This window comes from Trachurus japonicus, chromosome 11, assembly GCF_045865225.1.
Source record: "Trachurus japonicus isolate A0001 chromosome 11, Traja_1.0".
In the NCBI taxonomy this organism is placed as follows: domain Eukaryota; kingdom Metazoa; phylum Chordata; class Actinopteri; order Carangiformes; family Carangidae; genus Trachurus; species Trachurus japonicus.
The window spans coordinates 16,475,856-16,495,792 of record NC_140917.1 but is presented as its reverse complement, the minus strand read 5'-3'; the positions used below and the strand labels follow the sequence as shown (position 1 = coordinate 16,495,792).

Sequence of the window (19,937 nt, the reverse complement as noted above, 5' to 3'; positions counted from 1 at the left end):
TGCAATTTTGGTAATATTTCAGTTTCTGCCAGTACAAGCACAAGGCACCACATCTCAGACAAATAATTCCAGTGGTTTCCATGTAGTGAGTTATGCAGATTTTTGGATTTCAGACTGGAAAAAGAGAAAACTACCTGTTCAGTAAAAGGTACGATGTAGGCATTTCCCCTGAGTTGAGTGCAGATCAGTTCATCCATAGTTTCCTTTTTTTTAAATGCCAAAATATTGCAAAAAAAAAGAAGCTTCTACCTTAGTTGAAGTAGAAAACATTTCTACACTCCGACAAAGGCTGGTGCTAGCACATTCTTCAGGTACAAGTTGACAATGTGGTGCCAGTTTCTGCTGGTTGTCATGTTGCTGTTCATACAGTATCCAGTGCCCTAAACCCTCTAGTGGTGCTCAGAGCACTCTGACATACCTCTGGATCGGTGCAGTGAAGTGTTAGGATGTCTGAAGGGTAACTGGTATTCTATTAATTTTCTCGTCTTCTCCCATCCACAGGAACATGGTCACACACAGGGAAACATGTGCTGATAAGTTGAATATTTGTGCAACATTTCATTAGAAGCACAACCAGAGCTTCCTCTACAACCCTCAGTCCAAAGCGATTACAGCCGGGCTGCCCGCTGAGGTGATTCAAATTATGAATTAGAGGAGAGATGATATCTGTTACAGAAAAAAAAAAGAAGTTTAATTCAATTCCTGAAGCACTGACAAATGTATTCCTCCATGGTATGTTTGCGGTCTTTATCTTAAACCCCTGCCAACACCTGTTTATCGCCGCGCTATTAAATCCACGTTTAAGTGACAGGTGTTTTAGGCTGTTTGTTCAGACGTAATATGGTAATTGGGCTGAAGATGGCCGCCCTGAGTGATGGCGCAGATCTTTTTGCCTCGCAGCCCTTTGTTTCCAACAGAAGGTTTGAATCAGGAATGTGGATTTCGTCATTCAACCCCCGCCTCCTCTCCCCCGGTGAGCAGCAGAAGGACCTCACGCATTACCAGCCTGCACTCTTGTCGTCTTTCTTTCTTTCTTCTGCTCTGTAACAGGCTGCTCTGTGATTTAACGGGTCCAGGTTGGACATATTTTGGTTTATATCGGATTATAATCTGTGTTTGCGTGTCTCAGCGTGTTTTTGTAATGGAAATTCAAGTCCATAGATTCTGCCCTTTGTAAATGAAAGTAGCCACTGCAGAAAACACACTTTGAACCTGTGTGTGAAACTGTTTTGTCTGTTTGATTAATGCACAGCATCTTACAAAATCAAATATTCCCACCACAGTCTCAGCCTGACTGTGAAACATTGTGTACACCTCTGGTTTCAAGGCCCCTGCAGCTTGTCTGTCCTGACAGGTATATGGTGTGTATCTGCTGGACAGAGACAGGCCGTGATGGGGGCACAGTGTAGAGGTTTGGATGTGGATAGGACTTGTAGTCGATTGTCACAGAGGGGGCACGATAATAGGCCGAATGTGTCGAGGAAACGGAGTGATGGCTCCTTTGTAGTGCTACCTTTTTGTCTCTGAATTCTCTGGCTCCTCACAAATTAAACTCGAGCTTTTGAAGTGAGTTGATGCGATCATATGCTTCTCTCCTCTCCAACTCCCTTATCCTGAATCCCACCCCTTCTACTTCCTTCCACTTGGTTGGCCTGTTTGTCTTTTTGAAGGCATTCTGCAGACTCAGGCTCCCACAGCAAGATCTGAGTACAGATCCTCAACCTATATACAAGAGCACAGTAACGCTCCCTCCCCCAAACAAACTTGTCAGCATACTTGTCAGCAACACACCCTCGCAGCAGCAGCAGCAGCAGCAGCAGCAACCAAGCAGCTGCTGCCTCTTTGCAGTTTTCACCAACCAGACAACATGGACCCCCATTGTCTTTAGCTTTAATTGTGCTCCTTCAGGCTGCTGGTTAGTCACACAACAGGCCAGAGTGGCATACCTGAGGGAAGTGAATAGAGCAGGGGGTTATAATAAGGACTGGCAACCACATACGCACTCATATACAAGCGCACCCCCTCGTCAAAGAGTGTATCGGCGCTTAAAGGAACGGCGGCGAAGCCCTGTAGAGCCAATTACACATACAGCTTTAATCTCTTGAGCAAGCTGAATGGATAGAGAGGGAGAAAGACAAAGAAAGAAGCAAGGATGAAGAGTGGAGGTGATGGGTGATTGGCAACAGTGGTGGGAAGAGCTGATGAGCAGGAATGGACTGGAAAAATGAAGGGAGGTATAGATGATTGGGAAAAAGGAGAAGGTGGAAGTGAGTGTCCTGGGGTGAAAGGAAGAGTTGGAGGAGGAGGAGGCGATGGAGAGGTCAAGGGAGAGAAAGACAGAATGGGGGGGAAAGGATCCGGTGTAGGAGAAAGGAGCGAGCGTTTGGAAAGACAGTGAGGGCAATTGTGAGCCTCAGCACGACGTCAGATGCAGTGCCCCCAGTCAAGACACATATCTATCTGTCTAACTTTTATCAGTTAAATGGATACAGCCCTGAGAGCCCCATCGGCGCAACGTGAGACTTCTGACGGTTAACGTCTCTTTTCCCTCAAGCGTTGTCAGAAGGCAACAAGGGCTTCCTTTAATGTGTTATATCTGCCTGTCATGTCGGCCGCCTTCGCCTCCGTCTTTCTCTCCTACTCCCTCTTTCTTACCTTTTCACTCTTTCACCTTTTGCACTGTGATCTACTTCTTTTTTCCCCCCCCTTTTTCCCAGTTCCTTGCCGTCTTGTTTTTTTTTTTTCTTTCTTTCTCCCTCTCTGCTGATTCTCCCTCCCTCCTCCCCCGTGGCATGGTAATGTTCTCAGAAATTACAGTGAGGTAAACAGAGCAGGGTGTCGAAATGAAATAACTGCTACGGGGCTGTCAGCTCTAGCAAGGGGGCCATCCGTCAGCGGGAAATGACACGTCGGCTGCCCTCCCCCACCCCCCTCCTCCTCCTGTCACACGCACAGTTGGATTCCTCCTGTCCTCCTGGTGGCAAGGTGAAGGAATTATGCTCATCAAAGGCCCAACGCAGCCTGGAGCCTTTCCATTAACCTTCTTCAACGCTGGTCAATGGCGAGGGGACACAACACAACTGCCGTCGCGCACACACCCACGAGGGCCAGGCGTTCTTACACCTCTGGGAGACATAGGCGCATAAAAGCGAAAAAAAAAAAGCCAATACATACCTAGGCACAATATTACAGTCTATATATCCAATGCACACGCATAATTACTCTGAGATAGGATTTATACACAGGTACACACAAAGCGCACACACCTCAATTACCGTTTCATTCATAGCCTGACAGCAGAGCGTGTGCGAAGGCTGACATTAAAGGAAATTAAATCTCCTTGTGGAACGGGCCAGCCCATCTCACCTCCCGTCAAAATGCTCCCATTTCCACTCCTCCACGTAACCTTCTCATCTGGGTATTTAGGGCTTTGTGGTGCGGAACGTCATCAAAGAGAAAAGTGAAGGCGGCCGTGCATAGACGAGGCCTCCCCACGTTAATCCCCCCCTGTAAAAAGGAGTTCTCTACTATTAGCCCACGCACACAAATTACTGCTTCACGTTCTGTCGTACTCTTTCACCGCACACACTGTCACACGCTTACGGGAGAATGTGCCTTCATTCACGTCCACACACACACACACACACACACACACACAGAGTCTTGTATCATTGACTTAGCCCAGTAAGTGAGTCAGTCAGTTAACTCTTTGATCCAGACCTCCTGTCTGCACTGGAATACGAAGCCTATTTGACATAATCCTGAAAAACATCGCCTCACACATCCAGTGAAACTCAAAGGGAAGCGCAGCTGCACAGCCACACACAGCAAAAGGGACTTAGCAGCAGAGTGACACGTGTACAGTAGATTTTTACGGGCAGATTTAATTAAGCCTCATTCACTGCCAAATCCTGTGTTATACAAACTCCTGTGAGCTCGTTCCCGCTCGCTCTGAAGCACGTAAATGTGACAAATCTGCAGAAGAGGGAGGAGTTTAGTTCGCCGTGAAGTTGGGTAACTGAGTTCCTGGTTAAAGGAAAAATAGCCACAGTTTTCCTGCTTTCACATCGGGCACCGGCTTTTCTCCCGAAGGCTTTAATCAGATCAAACATGTCCTGTCAGATAAGACGGCTAATTAATCAGGGGAGGGACCAGTCTTCTCCTCTGACAGATGGAGAGATGGAGGCAGGACGCCGGTGGAGGCACTTCCTCTCCTCCTCCTTAACCTCTTCCTCTGCCGTCAACAGAAAGCAAAACACAAGACAGAGTGAGACAGTGTTGCCTGTGGCAAAGCACAGAGTCTGTAAAGATCCTCAAAGACATTGTTTACCTGCGACTGTACCCACAGTTCTACACAGTTGTGCATCTCCACAAAAGACTCTCCAACTGTGAAGAACGCAGACTTCTTAAGTCGCTGTTTAGCATATTGCATATGTGTGTGGAATAGATCACTGAAACTTGACGTTTCTCATCTTTTTTGAGCGCAAATCAACTGAACGTGGTGCTACTGACAGATTATAAGGCTGCTTGAGCTTTAAAGGAGAAATACATATACAGAAAATTTTAGTTTTGTGCCAGCTGTATTCGTTTTCTTTCCAGTCAGAGTTAATCAACACTTTCCCTTCTTGTTCTTGTTTCTCTTTCCACCAGTTTTTATGAGACTGGTTTCAGCCGATACAGCCTACCCTCCCCAACTAATGTGACATTTTTCTTTAACATTAATATGATCTTATATTTTTTATAGATATATTTCTTTCTGAATTGCTATTGTTAGATTCAAAGCCTCCCTTATTATTAGATATAGATCCAAACAATCACACAGAATATTGCGATTCTTCATGGCATTGATCCTTGTTAGTACCATCCTCTTCATTTTATTCATCAAAAGTGAATTAAACTGTAGCACTCAGAGAGCCTGTTATTGGAAGAATGTTATTAAATGTGTTTTTGATTACATGTACTACGTATAAGTCATAATGGCAGATCATGTCAGAATCATCAGTTTACCTGTCAGCATCATCCATGGGAGTGACTTGAAATGAATGGACCTCAAGTTTGAAGTGGGCGGTACTAGGTCAGTGACATGCATCTGTTGACTGAAGTGGATGTGAATCTTTACAAAATACAGTATGGCTGTGGTCAAACACTCATTTCATGATGTTGGCCACAAACAACATTCATTTTTTGTATGAATGATTTCTGTTATGTTGTTCTTCATAACTTTAACCTGATCGTCCTGACAGACGTTGCACAGAAAGTTTCGAGAGGTGGATGTTGCTTACTGTAGATGTGATGGGATGAGAACTGACAGCAGATCAGAATCTGGCTGCCTGATTGTTTGCTTACCACCTGGGTTGGAGGATGGAGTGAATGTAATTTGTTATGTTTGAAAAATATGCTAATATGCATACAGCATCATATAGATACATAATTGGAGATAAGGCTGACATGATGTTGTTTCATGCTCAATTTAGAGAATGACTGAGTCGAGGGATGGATACAGTAGATGGATAACTGGGTGACGTACATGGTGGCTGTGAGCTGTGAGCTCTGCCTCTGCGACTGGTTGACTGTTGGGACCATGGCTGTTGTTTCCAGCTGTTTCACTGTAGAGCGCACTGGGCCCTCAGCTACCCGAGGCTCAAACCATCACTAGCTGTGCAGCCTCACCCAGCTAGGAGCAGCCCCAAGGCACTACAGAGAAAACACTGCTGTACAATACACACTACACAGTTTCACTTTCTATGTTTCTGTCCTTCTCTCTCCTGATTCTTCACACTTGAAAACTGGTGTAGAACAAACAGACCCAGAAGCCCCCATACAAGCTCTTGTTAAAAATATATACAGCACGGAAGATGTTAATAAAGACTTCGTATATTCATGTTCTTTCACACACGGAGCCAGCACAATGAACTATTGATGTATCCATATCGCATGTGAACAGATGAATGTGCTAGTGTCAGAAAGGCCAGACATCATGTGAGTTCAGCCAGGGATTGGTTGCACTGATGGCAGCATTGTTATGTGTTCCGTGATGCCTCATGACACAAGGCTGATGCATATTTCACAATTCCTGTGACTGATGATGATACATTATTCCTCATACCATATTTTCTGTCCCCTCTCTCCTTTCTCCTCTCTCCTCCCCACCTGATCTTCAAATCGCTGAACCCTCAGCAACAAGAGCAAGACCCCACCAACCTGTACATCTCCAACCTGCCGGTGTCTATGGACGAGCAGGAGCTGGAGAACATGCTGAAACCCTTGGGTCACGTCATCTCCACGAGGATACTGAGGGATGCCAACGGGGTCAGCAGAGGCGTTGGTTTTGCCAGGTATGCAACGATAATGATCAGTTTAAAGGTGGAATATTTCCCCAATATATTCCCTTGCTGCACCTATTAATGCAAGTGCAGTGTGCTCACACTACGCTTATGTCAAATGCTTCTCATTTCTTACTCTATGGTCTAGTAGCTGGGACAGATTTTTTTTTTGCATGGGTTTGACCTAAGTAGTGCACACACACACACACCAGGAAATGCATCGATGGATGTGCACACACAAACAGATACAAATGCACTGACACACAGGCACCCACTTGTGCACCCCATGCACATATTCACTCTATAAAGACGCCCGTCAGGTGAACCCTGCCTCCAGGCAACAGAAACTTTTAAAGGTGATTTGTTTCTTTCCTGAGCCTGTTTGACAGTGCGTCTGTTAGTGGATGAGTCTGTCTTTGTTTATGCCTGTGCATCCGATTGCGTGCTCTAATGTGTGCGTGTTTAAGTGGATGCTTGTGCTTATGCATTCGCACACATTTCATGGATACCAGCGCCAATTACCCCTTGTCCATACAGTATAGTCAGGGCTGCTCTATTTCCACCACCAAGCCTATCACTGGACAGTTTATTTCTTTTTCTACTTAGAAAAGTTTCCACTTCTGCTTGTTAATCCCCCAAAGTCATAAACCGCTCTGTCCTTGTCCTCGGCAGCAGCCACCAGGCTCTCATTCCTCTCCACAGATTCCTCCCTTGTTTACCCAGAGGAGGCCACTGACGGCCACAGAACTGCCATCTTGCAGGGATTTTTCTTAATCACCTGCTCTGGCTGAACTCCTCTCCTATTCCCTGCTCTATTACTGGGGGTTACAGCAGGACAGACAAGCACAAACACACACTTACACACGTATATAAACAGGCATTTATGCACAAACATAAGCATATGCACAGATAGGCCGCTACACATGCCTGCACACCCCTGAATAAGCACATGTGCGTGCACGTGCGCGCGTATGCCAACACACACATGCAAAAGGCAGACTCTCACACGTACACACACAGACAGGTAGGCAGCCTCCTGCAGACCAACAAGCAGAGCACAGCAGCAACCTGCCACAGGCCACCTGTTCAAGCAGCCCTCCGTGGGAGGAGGAAGAGGCATGATGGAAAGGGAGAGTGAGACAGCAGGAGAGAGAGGGACACGAGTGTGAAACAATAGCCAGGTAAAAAGAACTAATCATAGAGGTTATTAGAAAGAGAAAAACCAGGAGATGGGAAGGGGAAGGTGTTATGTGATGGAGAAAGACTGAGGAATAGAAAGTGAGTGTGGGTGTGTGGGAGACAACGTGAGGAGAGAGCGAGTGTTGTTTTGGTTAGATAAGGATTAAACAGAAGAATTACAAAAGGTTTTATTGTTTATGCATGAATCTAGAAAACAAAAGAGAACAATGGTAATTGAAGTACAGGTCAGAAAAAGAAGCCAGACCGAGATGCAAGGAGAAAGAAGAAGAATCAATGTGTTTTATTAATTGTAGAGCTGGTGTTAGCTGTGTCAACAGACAGACAGACAGCTGCTGAGGGTTGGGCCATGAGGGGCATTAGAGAGAGTAAACTGAGCTAAGTGTTTGTGGGCTGATCCATTACTGATATCAGAGCCCATTACTCCAGCCCCAGCACTAATCATTGCAGACAGCAGCACCTGATGCCATTAACCAGCAGCACACAGAGAACACAGAGAACAGCCACAATACCTTACCGCCTACCTGGCTGCCTCGGTGACTGCCTGGCTACCACAACAGTCTGATTGACCAACAGACAGCCTGGCTGACCGGTTTGTTTCTCGCTGACTGCTTAGCAGCCTGCCTGACATATTTACTCCTTGTCTGCCCACCTGTTTTCTGTCTACCTACCTGTGGTACTGCTGGAAAGACTGAAGGAGGCAAACAATGAATAGCCAGAGGGGAGCCGGATGGAGAGCGCTAGGGAATAGCGGGAGAAGCGAAGCATCAACGTGTCTAGTCGGAAGCAGCTTTGGAGAAGGGTGGTGCGTTCAAGCGCCTGCCCAGACTGGCAGCAAGAACCTCCCAAGAAATAATCGCAAAACATCTTTTGTTCAGATGATGGAGCACAAAACCACATAAATCATTATTTCAAAGCACTTAGTGGAGTGTGCACTTGTACAGTGTACTGAGTTGTTAGGCATGAGTGAAAGAGATAAAGAGGTTAGCTGCTTCGTGCAGATCCTCTCTGTGTCACTGAGCTGCCTGCTACAGTGAAAGCATTGTGGAGGGGTTACTGGCATGTTTGTGAAACTGTTGAAGTGCAGTAGTGTGTATGAACACAGAGTGTGTACAAACACATAATGAATTGTGTTCATGCATAAATTCATATTATATGTAAAGACAAACACACTACTGTACAGTACATTTATTTCTATCCAATAAAACTACATTGGCATGATTAAAAGAGGAAAATAAATAGTGCAAATTAAAAGACTGGTTTGTATCATGTGTCCCTGTAACAAGCAGGACAGAGGGTGATGAAGAAAAGGGTGCACAGAGGGTTAGCGAGAGATGGATGAGGCCAGGATGTGAGATTACAGGAGAAGTATAGGGAGAGGAAAAGGGAGAAAGATGTTTATGTGGGAAGGGCGTAACAGAGAAACAAAAGGATGGACAGAGAGGGAAGGAAAGGAGGGCATGGAAAGTGAGAGAGATGGGGCATGAGGGAGTGAGGGTAACAGTGAAAGATGGAGGAAATGACCAAGGTTGAAAGACGGGGAGGAATGAGAGAGACGTCAAAAAGAAGAGGTGAAGACGGGCCGGGAGTAAGATGGATGAGAGAGAGAGAGCGATAAAGAAGCTATGGTAAAAAAAAAAAGAAAGAAAGAAAAAAGAAAGAAAGATGAAGGTAGAGATAGGAAAAGGATGAGAGACAGAGAATGGAGAAGTGAAAGGCTGACAGGATGATATGAGTATTCGAGGAGGTGAGAGCAGATGAAGCATAAAAATCTGGAAAGCAATGAATTCTGCACATTCCAAGAGCATTACCATAAAGGCGTAGGAGCCACTCAGGCCTGCATTTAAAAACTTTCCCATTCTCATACGTTGTATGTTTATGCTAAAGAATACATGGTGACATATGAACAATGTGTGCAAATGATGTAAAGGATAAATTCCCTCAAGCACAGAAAAAAAAATCAGAGTCAAACATCAGTCATAGTGTAGGCCACAGTACGACTTTATGGCCTGAATGTCCCCACAAGACCTATGAGTCCAAATATGATCAGTTGTGAGGAAATTCATGAGAAATGTATGAATTTTGAATGTAAATAACCAGTGCTATATCAGCGTCATATTCACAGGTACCATAAAAGGGTGCGGGAAAGAAGCTGAGGAGTTGAGCTCATACAGAGATGCACTTTTTAATGAAGGCAGCAGTGTGCAAACTTCACAGACTGGGTGTCATTTAGAGGGAAAGATATTTTTAAAAGTTAAAACTGGCAAAATCTGCTTTTTAAGTCTATACAAAGGGTAAATTAACATATTTGCCCCATTTTCCTCAAGTTAGAAACAGTTTAGTTATTCTAGTAGGACTGATTGTGTGTGTATGTGTGTCTGTGTGACTTGGTCAAAAAACACTCCAGGGTGATAATGCATACAGTACATTTTGTCCATTTGGAATGTGTTTGATATACGTATGTTCATGTTTTGATGTGCAGTGTGTATGGATATTAGTGTCTGTGACTGTGTGTGATGTGAGAGATCAGAGCCCACCTCCTGGTCAGCTGCTCGGCCCACACAGCGTTTGATCCAGTGGCAATAGAGTCAGTCGACTTCTCCCTCCCTCCCTCCCTCCCTCAATGCAAATCACCCATTTCTACCTCCTTCTTATATCCCTTCTTCTCCTTTCTCTTCTGCATCCCTGCATCCATTTTACCTCTGCGCTCTGTCTTTCTATCATTTTTCTTTTCTATTAGGCAGGGCGAGAGGCTGTGTAACAACTCATTCCCTGCAAACGCTGAATTTCATTATGAACTTCTGACTCATGCAGTCAGTGGCGTTCAGCAGCAGATAGACAGACAGACAGACTCTGGATAGTCTCATTGGTTTTTTTTGGAATGATCAGAATGATAATAACCAGCCAGCCGGACACAGTCTAGTCAGTGACTCCCTATTATGACCGATGTGTCATCGGAGCGATATTTTCCTCATGTGTCACAATTTATTGTCAAATTTAAGTGTATTCATTTTAATAAAATATTTTCTTTTCAACTACAATGATTGGTCAACCTCTGCTTCAAATATTGTTCAATTTAACATGTGAATGTATCCCTCTGTGTTGCAGGATGGAGTCCACAGAGAAATGTGAAGTAGTGATACAGCATTTCAATGGGAAATACCTGAAAACCCCGCCAGGCATTCCAGGTGAGTCTCCTCTCCTTTTGCTTTACATTACTCTCGCGTCACCCCCTTTCCTTTCTTTCTTGGAAAATCATCACCTTTGCAATGAGAAACCTCCTTTCTAATTCAATTATGGTAATTTCTCATCTCTGATCTGCCGGACAGCTTGATAGATTGTGTACACCGTTGTTTCTGACACCTGAAGGTAGCTGTCTTACTATGGCTGGATAGTTGACGGTTCTATAGGTCTCTTCTCTCTCTCTCTCTCCTTCCCTCTCTTCCTCTGTCACCATCTCTCTCTCCCTGGTGGTGCTGCTGCTGCAGGCTGGAACTTCTCGGGCAGGAGAAAATCGCTTAATATTCACACTCATGCCTCTGTGCTGTTCTTTGCAATCTACTTAAGAGCTTGCACTCTCCCCTCTTTCCTCTCCTGCTCCTGGTCTCTCTTGCTGTGTCCTCTCTCCTTCCTATCTCTCTTTTCTGCATTCACCCTAGACAGTGGAACAAGCCGGCTAAGGAGAGAGCAGGCAGCGAAAAGAGGGTGAAAGAAAGTGTCACAAAATGGAAACAGATGTAGAGACAAGATAGTGTCACGTTGGGTGCTAGTAGAGAAATGTGTCTTGTATTCAGCGTCCGGAGTGGCGTCCCTTTCCCAGAAGTTTGAAACACACGAAGACAAAGAACTGGAAATGTTAAAAACAGTGTAAGTCTCGAAGGGAGTGAGGGCAGCAAAAAAGAAACGTGAGGTGGAGGGAGAGTAAAGATATGAAAGGGAGATGCGGAGAGGGAAAGACCGGGATAAGGACAAAAACGCTGCCTAAGCAGTTTCGTGGCCAGGTGCTGCAGCGCTCGAAGCCTCCTGAGCGTCCCGGCAGGACGTGAGGGCCAGACAGGGCGATGCCGAGGAGATCTCCTTCACCCCCGGGGCAATTTCATTAACAATACTCACACCTCCAACCAGCAGCACAGAACCAGACCCATAAATCGCTGTCCACTATACAGTAATATCTGAAAGAGACTGGATTTAGAATCTCCATATATGCTCAGCCACTGCATAGCCAGCAGCCATTAAAGGCAAGGTGAGTGGTTATATTGAAGTTGAGCCGTAATAGGAAACCTTTAAAGCTGTAATATCAGGCTGACCTTCCCCTTTAAGGGTCCATCTCCCTGCCGCTCACGCTTTATTATTGTTAATGGATTGTTCAGGCTTGAGCCAAGCATGGAGATTTACTGCCCTGATCGAGGAAATCCTTTTGTGGAATTAAGAATGGTTAAGTTTACAAGGTCTGCTCTGGTCTGGTGCTGCTGTGGTCCCTCCTAAAGGGTCCATGAAATCTCCCCTTCCCCTTCCTGTTCGCCTGAGTATACACATGACTGGAATAGCCAGAACCTATTATTGTTCCCTGTACGGTTGCAGCTTGTCAGTCTTTCTTTTTTTCACCATTTATTTTTCCAGTTATTTCTTCCGTTTCTAATGACACTTCACCGACTTACGTAACTGATGAGAACCTGGTGAAATACAAAACCTGACGGAGCAAGAAACACAAGCATTTGAATGATCAGGGAAGCTGTAAACAAGCCAACAGTCTATCTAGATCATCTATATGTGAGTGAATCAAGAAATGTCCATGAAATCCCTAAATGGTGCATGTCTAGATCTCAGAAATTAACTTTAGATAACCCCCAACAAAAGAGTTCATGTTTAAGTTTACATTCATTGGTATGTTTTAGATCTGGTCCCTTTTACAGTATGTTATTCATGAATGCTAATAGATAAAAGTCCACTTTGATACCTTACCCATCATTTCTCATTCAGAGGCGGCAGTGGGATCGGGGAAATGTTCTTTTTTCCCGTCTCCTGACACCGTCCATGTTGACTTGCTGTCTGCTAAATGGAGATCTCTGGACATTCCTCTGTTATCAAACTCAGATGTTCCTCTGCTGAGGACCCTAGGGCTGTTTCTCTTTCTCACAGAGGCACCGGCTATCCCTTTATAGAAAGGTGTGTGTGTGTGTGTGCACGCTGTGTGTGTGTGTACACAAGTGTGCACGCTGTGTGTTCTCACCACATTCCTATTTGTTTTTGTGTTCTGATTCATGCGTGCATATTCAAATTTAGGCAGTTACTGTATATCCGTGCTGACACACAGTGAGTCTGTGTCAGTGTTTGCATGTGCGTGTCGATGTGTGTGTGTCATGTTGGTGGTATTTCCCCAGAGCCCTTTGCAATGCAGGGCAGCTTCTTCATCCATCCATCTTTGACAGCTCAGCGGCACCCCCCAGGGGGCCCCCGCCACACACGGCACAGCAGGAGTGTGTGCGTGCGTGTGAGCGAGTGCGTGCGTGTCGGTGCACGTGTATGGGTTTGCTTGTGTGACAGCCATGACTACTACACTGTGTGAGACTTGACACGAACACGCACACAAACCACATAAGCACAAATATAGTCACGCACCAATAACTTTGACCTGAAAGGAATGTCAACATCCATATAATGCTAATGGGATCCTTTTTTTCCACTATTTAGTATTTAAAACATTGTCTGCACAGACACACACATACACACACACACCTACACACATGCATGGCAATACTTTTAGCATGCATACATGTACATCCAAACCCACACTCTTCTCAGTGTACCAAGCCCATTCACCAATCCTCTCAAGCCTTTATCTGACAAGCGTCTGCATTTCCAGCTTAGCCACTCAATCACATTGTGTCAAGCGATGTGTGTTTGTGACCGTGTGTGTGACTGTGTGTGCCCACGTGTGTGTGTGTGTGTGTGATGGGGGTTGGTCTTTTTAAAGCTTTCCTCCTCTACTTAGGTGTGTCCAGTGGCAAAACATAAAGGATATTGAGTTGTAACCCCGCTGTCCCACACCAGGAAGTGAATATCTGGAAGTGCCAGGTCATCTGTTAAATTCAGCTGACCATGGGAAAATAAACAGAGAGGAAGCCATCATGTTGGCAGGAAGTTAACATTAGGTCGCAGATAACGCAAGGACACAGAGAGGAGGAACATACAGAACAGAAGACTGTGGAGATGCTAACAGATGGCAGCTAATGGCGCCATAGACAGCCTCCATACACTTCCTGTTTAAATTTTAATGTAATAACATCTAACTTCCTTGTGATTACATGAGATGTTGAGTTGATATACAGTGCGTGGAGATGATAGCAGATGGCAGCTAATGATACTCAAACAGCTTCCCTATTCTTACAGTTAAGTTTTTAATGAAATCATGTCTAATTTTCTAGCGGTTACATTATTATTAGGGAGATACTTACAAGTTACTCAGAGTCGACATGTACAGTATGTTAAGTATTATATCAACACCTGCAGTGGTCAGACATCCCATATTGCTGAGCTTCAACATGGTGGATTATTGTATTCTGTATAAGCAACAAAACACCAGCAGTAAAAAAAAAAAAAAAAAGATGGTGTTTACCGGGAAGTTGAAATGAATACATACAACAGCAAGTTCTACAGAAAGAAACAACTACAACACTTGCATATGAATTTAATCAGCTATCCGGGTCAGATTTGTTTGGTGAGGCCTGGTTGATATGAGAAGTGTGTCGCAGTCGTCCAACAAGCCCGTCACCGAGGCCCGCTCCAGCCGCTCTGCTCTGCCCACGTCTGATTGTGATTCAGAGAGAGGGACATGATCGATAGCCCTGATGGAGCACTACAGCTGTTTAGCTATTCTGTGCAATGCGGCAGCCGCTCTCCCTGCCGCTGTTGTCGGATGTGAGTGTGCATACACCCGCATGCAGGGAGAAACTCATGCCCACGCTCCGTACCAGCACACGATGAAGTACATGTGCATGCATGCCAAAACACACAGGACCGTGTGTATGTAGTTTTCACCTATGGACATGGGTGCATATGCACATTTAAATAAGTGTGCTGCACATCTAAAAGTATTTAAGCACCACATACACACACATAGATGGATTGGCCTATACAATCACGTAGACACAACAACCTCTTTCTGAGAAATGATCTGCTTTACAGTTGGACGTGAGAATTGTTTTTCACTGGATGTGGATTTACTCAGTACGCAAAATAAATGGAATTTATGAAATGTGACTACAGCAATGACCCATACTGAAATGAGCTCAACAGGGACGCATTATGATTTACACTGCAACCCTGAGCAATGGGAAAGTCAAAGGAAGCACAGATAAAAAGTGATTTAATCCGCTGGCTCCACTGAGCCTCGCTGATTAAAGCCCTTCGTCCCACATTGCATTAAACAGCTTAGAGATGACACCCTATGGTAAATTTAATTCGAACCGGAGATACATTAGCCATTGTTTGGCTTTGGCAGGTGAATAATCTCATGTACATCCCATATTGTATGTCAGCTGTGGGAGAGAGGAAATTGATAATATTTGATACGCCGTATGTGCTGCTCTGTTCAAGCGACTCACTGCTCTTTGTGTAATTGAACTTAATTTCACCGTCAACAATGAAATCCACAGCTAAATAAACAATAAGGTGCTTTTTCCGAGCTACATGCAGGTAGTGCTGAATATTGCCAAATGACAGCACCAGACTTTGATGAATCCAGCATTCTCGTGAATGTCTAACTGTGCAAACAGAGATTCAGTCCAGACTGAATGTGCAGTAACACTGCAGTTTCTTCTTTTTCACTTCCGTTGTTGTTGCTCCCTCCGTTGTGCTGCTGCCAATATGGCAGCACCGCTCGGAGTTGGCTTCAATATTGTCCAATAGATGCTGGATAAATAATGAAAACCACATCAGGAAGCAGCCACAGTGGCCCTGGGAGATGGAACCAAACGGAAACATGCAATATGTACAAGCTTTCCTGCTTTTTTTTTTTTTTTTTTAATACAGCATCCTGGCATTTCTCTCTCTCTAACCTTATCTGGCTGTTTGTCTTTTGAAACTTTTCAGTTTCAAAGTATGCTGCTCTGGCCTGGACATTAAGAAGTGACTGAGACTAAAGATGCTTTTCCAATATGAAACACTGCGTTTGAAAATCCTGATCAAATTCATAGTTTGAGATCCAGATGACAGCCAGACTTTTAGCACCACTGCAGCTGTCAGGTTTATGCAAGACAGAGTTTGGCAAGACCCCCCCCTCCCAAACCAAGACCCAACCCATTACAGCATAGACCACAGGACAGTGCTGAACCCCCAAGTGCTGGCCTTGATCACACATCCCGTGATTATTTGCTGAATATAAAGGCCTGTGGCACTCAGGGTGGGGGGAGCTGTTGCTGGGGGTGCTGTTGCAGAAAAAGATCCCCTCCCTATTGGCATCCTCACCAAGGCAACGGTGCCAAGATAGCAGAGACAGCCCACGGTATTAAAACGTCCCTCGCTGAATTAAGGCAAGTCCCAAATCACTTGGTAAGTCACAAAAAGCCCTTCTGAAACTGTCAGTCATACTTGAGTAATCCATGTTAATTTCTGCAATCCCTCCCACACTCCCCTGGCTAATAACTGGCCCGTCGGCAGGCCTGTTTCCCTCCCCTATGGCGTGTAGATTTAACGTGCAGCCAAGTAGATTGGTGGCTTGGCTGTCAGCGTGTCTCAGACATGGCTGCTTCTTAAAGCACGCCAAGGTACTTTCCCCCTTTCCCTTGATGCGTCTGCGTGTCATGTCTGGGTGCTGATCTGTGAATTGTTTATATCTAATGTTTTCCCTCCTCTTTTTTGATTGAAACAAAAGGTCAAATCAATTATGTATTGATAATTCATTCACTGGTGCTGTCACCCAGTGTAAACTAGCTATATTTCTGTCCCTGCTTATGATCCTCAATGACAGTCAGACAGCTTTTCAATATACACAGCCATGGATAATAATTAGCCACCAAACCCCCCTTTCAAATGCACTTCTAAGGATATTGCATTGTAATGAAATCTGTCCTGTTAGCATGAACCGCTCACCAGCCCCCAACACCCCCACCTCTGACTTCACCTGCCCTCCATTAGAGGCAGGACACACAGGAAGTTATTATTGGCATCCCCAGTAAATCAGACAGCTTCCTGAAAAAGGATCAATTTCCCCCGTTGCACTTTCTCATTATAACCTTATCTCGCCCACAGACAATAATCTGGATTTGTCACGCTTTGTTTGTTTTGCCACTGAACTGTATCAGTCATGAGCGGAGCCAACAGTTAGCAGAGAGGAGGAGGAGGAGGAGGAGGAGGAGGAGGAGGAGGAGGAGGAGGAGGAGGAGGAGGAGGAGGAGGAGGACAAGAAGAGAGGAGCTGCTCTGAGTGGATCTGTCACTGAAATATAAAGTATTCACCTGCTGCAGTCCCCTTCCACAGAAAATAATATAAGCCCTTTGATTGGCTTCAAAGTTTGTTTAGGCAGAGGAGAGCAGCTCGGGCTCCTGGAGGGGTTTAGGCAGGAACGATTGACTTTGCTCTCCACTCAACCACATCTAATGTGGAGAGAGACAGAATGAAGGAGAGTTGCCATGAGAAAAAGATACATAACGAGGGAGAGTAATAGAGAGAAATATAGCAGGGGTGCGATAGAAAGAAATAGATTAGGAGTTGGGGAAATGTGACAGGAATAAGAGAGGGAGATAAAAGGGAACAGATGGAACAGGGCAGAGAGGGGAAGAAAGTGATGGGTGGTGCAGGGAAGCAGAAGAGAGAGGAGTGAACGCTGGATCAACCTGTGCATTTGGAAGGTTAAATTTGAGTAAAGTTTAGGTTTTTGCATCTGCAGCGGTCCGAGATGAAAGAATGACATTGACTGGGTGACAGCGTCCTGAGCTTGACCCCTGTGACCCCGGCCCAGCTGTCCAGTCCACCATGTTGATCTCCTTCTATCTTTCTCCCTCTCGCCCCTCTCCTATCTCTCCTTCCACTTTTTTGTTGTCCTTTCCTTCATGCTTTCTCTCATCTGTCCCTCCCTCTCTCTCTTATCTTCATTGCCTCCACTGTCTTTCATTCCTGTCTTTCCCTGCTCGTCCTCCCCTCCTCTCTGCTCGCATCGCCCGCATTCCTGCTCATCTCCTCCTAATGCTCATCTATGTTACCGGATGTAGCTGAGTGAACACAATATTAGTGTGAGCAAAATAAGCACCTGAGGCTGCTTTTACTGATGAAGAACATTTTTCCTCCCCGCTCTGACATGTTGTCAGCCCCTCGTTCATTGATGTGTTTGCCTCTCTCTTTTATTCTGTGGATCCACTAAGGCTGGATAACAGTCAGTAAAGGCAAACTTTTTTCTTTCTTTTAAATTTTCATTCTTTTATATTTAATGTCAAAGTGGAGCTGCAACAAGATTGGGTCAGAAATCCATCTCGGCTGGTTACAAAAATCCTGCTGAACATCCATGAAATATCCATGAACTCTTTCATATTTTGTCTCATTGTGAAATGTTCTGGCTTCTGACGAGCTGGCTTCATGACTCAATGCCTGTCCAAAGTTATCTACCTGTATGTGATAGCAAATTTGATTGGGCACTGCAGTTCCTTCTTGGATGATGCAGTTTGCCAGACACCTCTGCATCAGCACCCCAACTTATCCAATGCAGCAGCAGTTCCATTCAAATGAACAGGGGGAGGCTGTGTTCTTACCCACTTCTGCTGTTTGTCTGAACAGCCTCACAACCCAAAAGCCATAGCAACCATGCCCATCTATTACATTTACATTACAAGTGAGAGACAACACTTAAGCTTCAGTGCAGTAGGAGCCATTAAGTAAATACTAAATTAGGTGAAGTACATGGAGATCAGGTAAAGATGTTTTCTGGAATTGCAGTGAGTGATAGTTATTCTCATAAAGTCATCACATTTTTCTGTTTCTGCTAAATCTAGCACTGCCCAGTGAAAAACATTTGGTGCTGAATAGTTGGTTGAAGGGAAAGTCGTTTATTCATTTTTGTGAATTTTATTGTGGCAAGCTCAGGAATGAGTGTGCAGACTCCACAGTAAGAGAAAAAAAAACTCTAGTTTTTTTCTTTTTATACTTCTCCCTAGATCTAAGTGGGCCCTCCACCATCTCAGGAATGAAGTCTTGCGATGTGCACATTATCTTCACGGATCCCTAGATTCCAGGGTTTAGCCATCAGTCAACTTAATCTAATGCAGGACCTGAGGAAATGCATTTCTTTTGCAAAGAATAATATTTCGCCTCTCAGCAGATACAGTAGGTCACTGAGCTCATAGCCTTTCGGCCGGCCGGCCCATCCTCCAGAATGAAGATTAAGTTTGCTGAGGAGGATAATCATGCTTCAAGGTCTCCGAGGAATGCAAGCAATTCAGCTGGCTTGCCTTCTGTGGTTCACTAGTCAACTCCTCTCCATCTCCTACACCTTTCATTATGTTGAGCATCACAACACGTGATTTTTATACATTACAGCAGCCCATCTTGAGTAAATTTTACTGTCAACATTTGAAAGTGAACAGAAATAGTGAGGTACGACGAGGTGATCTCTCTGCCCAGAACTGACCTCAGGACTGATTGTATCCTGTGTGTGTTTGCGTCAGGGAAGCAAGGTTAAAAAAAAAGGTAAAGGAAAAAAAGAAAAGCAGGCATCAGTTACACCCGACCACGTCACTGTCACCGTCCCAGGACACAGAGGGCAGTGAGATAAATCTAGCCGCTGCCCCCAAAATAGAGCACGCACCTCCATTAGAACAGGACGCAAGCTGTGTGGGAACAAGCAGAGGTCACTGTGGTCAGTGGAGTTATTTCTGTAGCGCCACCGGACCTCCAGGAGTGGACGCCCATTCATTCATCCGACTGCCTGCCAGCGGGAAAGGAGACACACTCACACACACACACACACACATAAGCAAAAAAAAAACTGCGTACACACCTACACGCTCTGCCAATGGACGACCAGTTGGAGTGGGACGCGTTCCATTTGGTGAAACCTAATGTGATGGGCTCTGAGTTGCCAATGTTTTTTCTCACCTGGGGTTATTTGCATCTTTTTGGGTATATGAGTGTATTTATATAGCGAGCTGCTGCCTGCTGGTGTTTGAGCTTGAAGGACGATGGAAACACACCTGGTTTTGTGTGACCTCATGTCTCAGACACTGTCTGTCTTTCCCTTGGCTGGCAGGACGGCACGGCACATCATGGCTGCTGGATCACACTCGTTGGTCTGTTTCTGCTGGGTTTTACTCGGCTTATATAGATGATTTATAGCAGCTTTACAGACATGGATGCACATTTCTTGCCATAGCAAAAACCACTCAGACGCAGACAACACAGAAAACAGCAACACGCCAACAGAATGATTTC

General features: G+C 45.0%; 1 protein-coding gene across 7 annotated transcripts in view; it reads left to right on the top strand.

Annotated features, from left to right (window-relative positions):
• The window catches only part of LOC146978555 (RNA-binding motif, single-stranded-interacting protein 3), a 260,610-nt gene that overhangs the window by 190,025 nt on the left and 50,648 nt on the right, over positions 1-19,937 (top strand). For all 7 annotated transcript variants that reach the window (XM_085791302.1, XM_085791295.1, XM_085791297.1 and 4 more), the window contains 2 exons: positions 6,178-6,335; positions 10,629-10,708. In XM_085791302.1, coding sequence (XP_085647428.1) covers positions 6,178-6,335; positions 10,629-10,708 — 238 coding nt within the window. The remainder of the gene's footprint in view (positions 1-6,177; positions 6,336-10,628; positions 10,709-19,937) is intronic.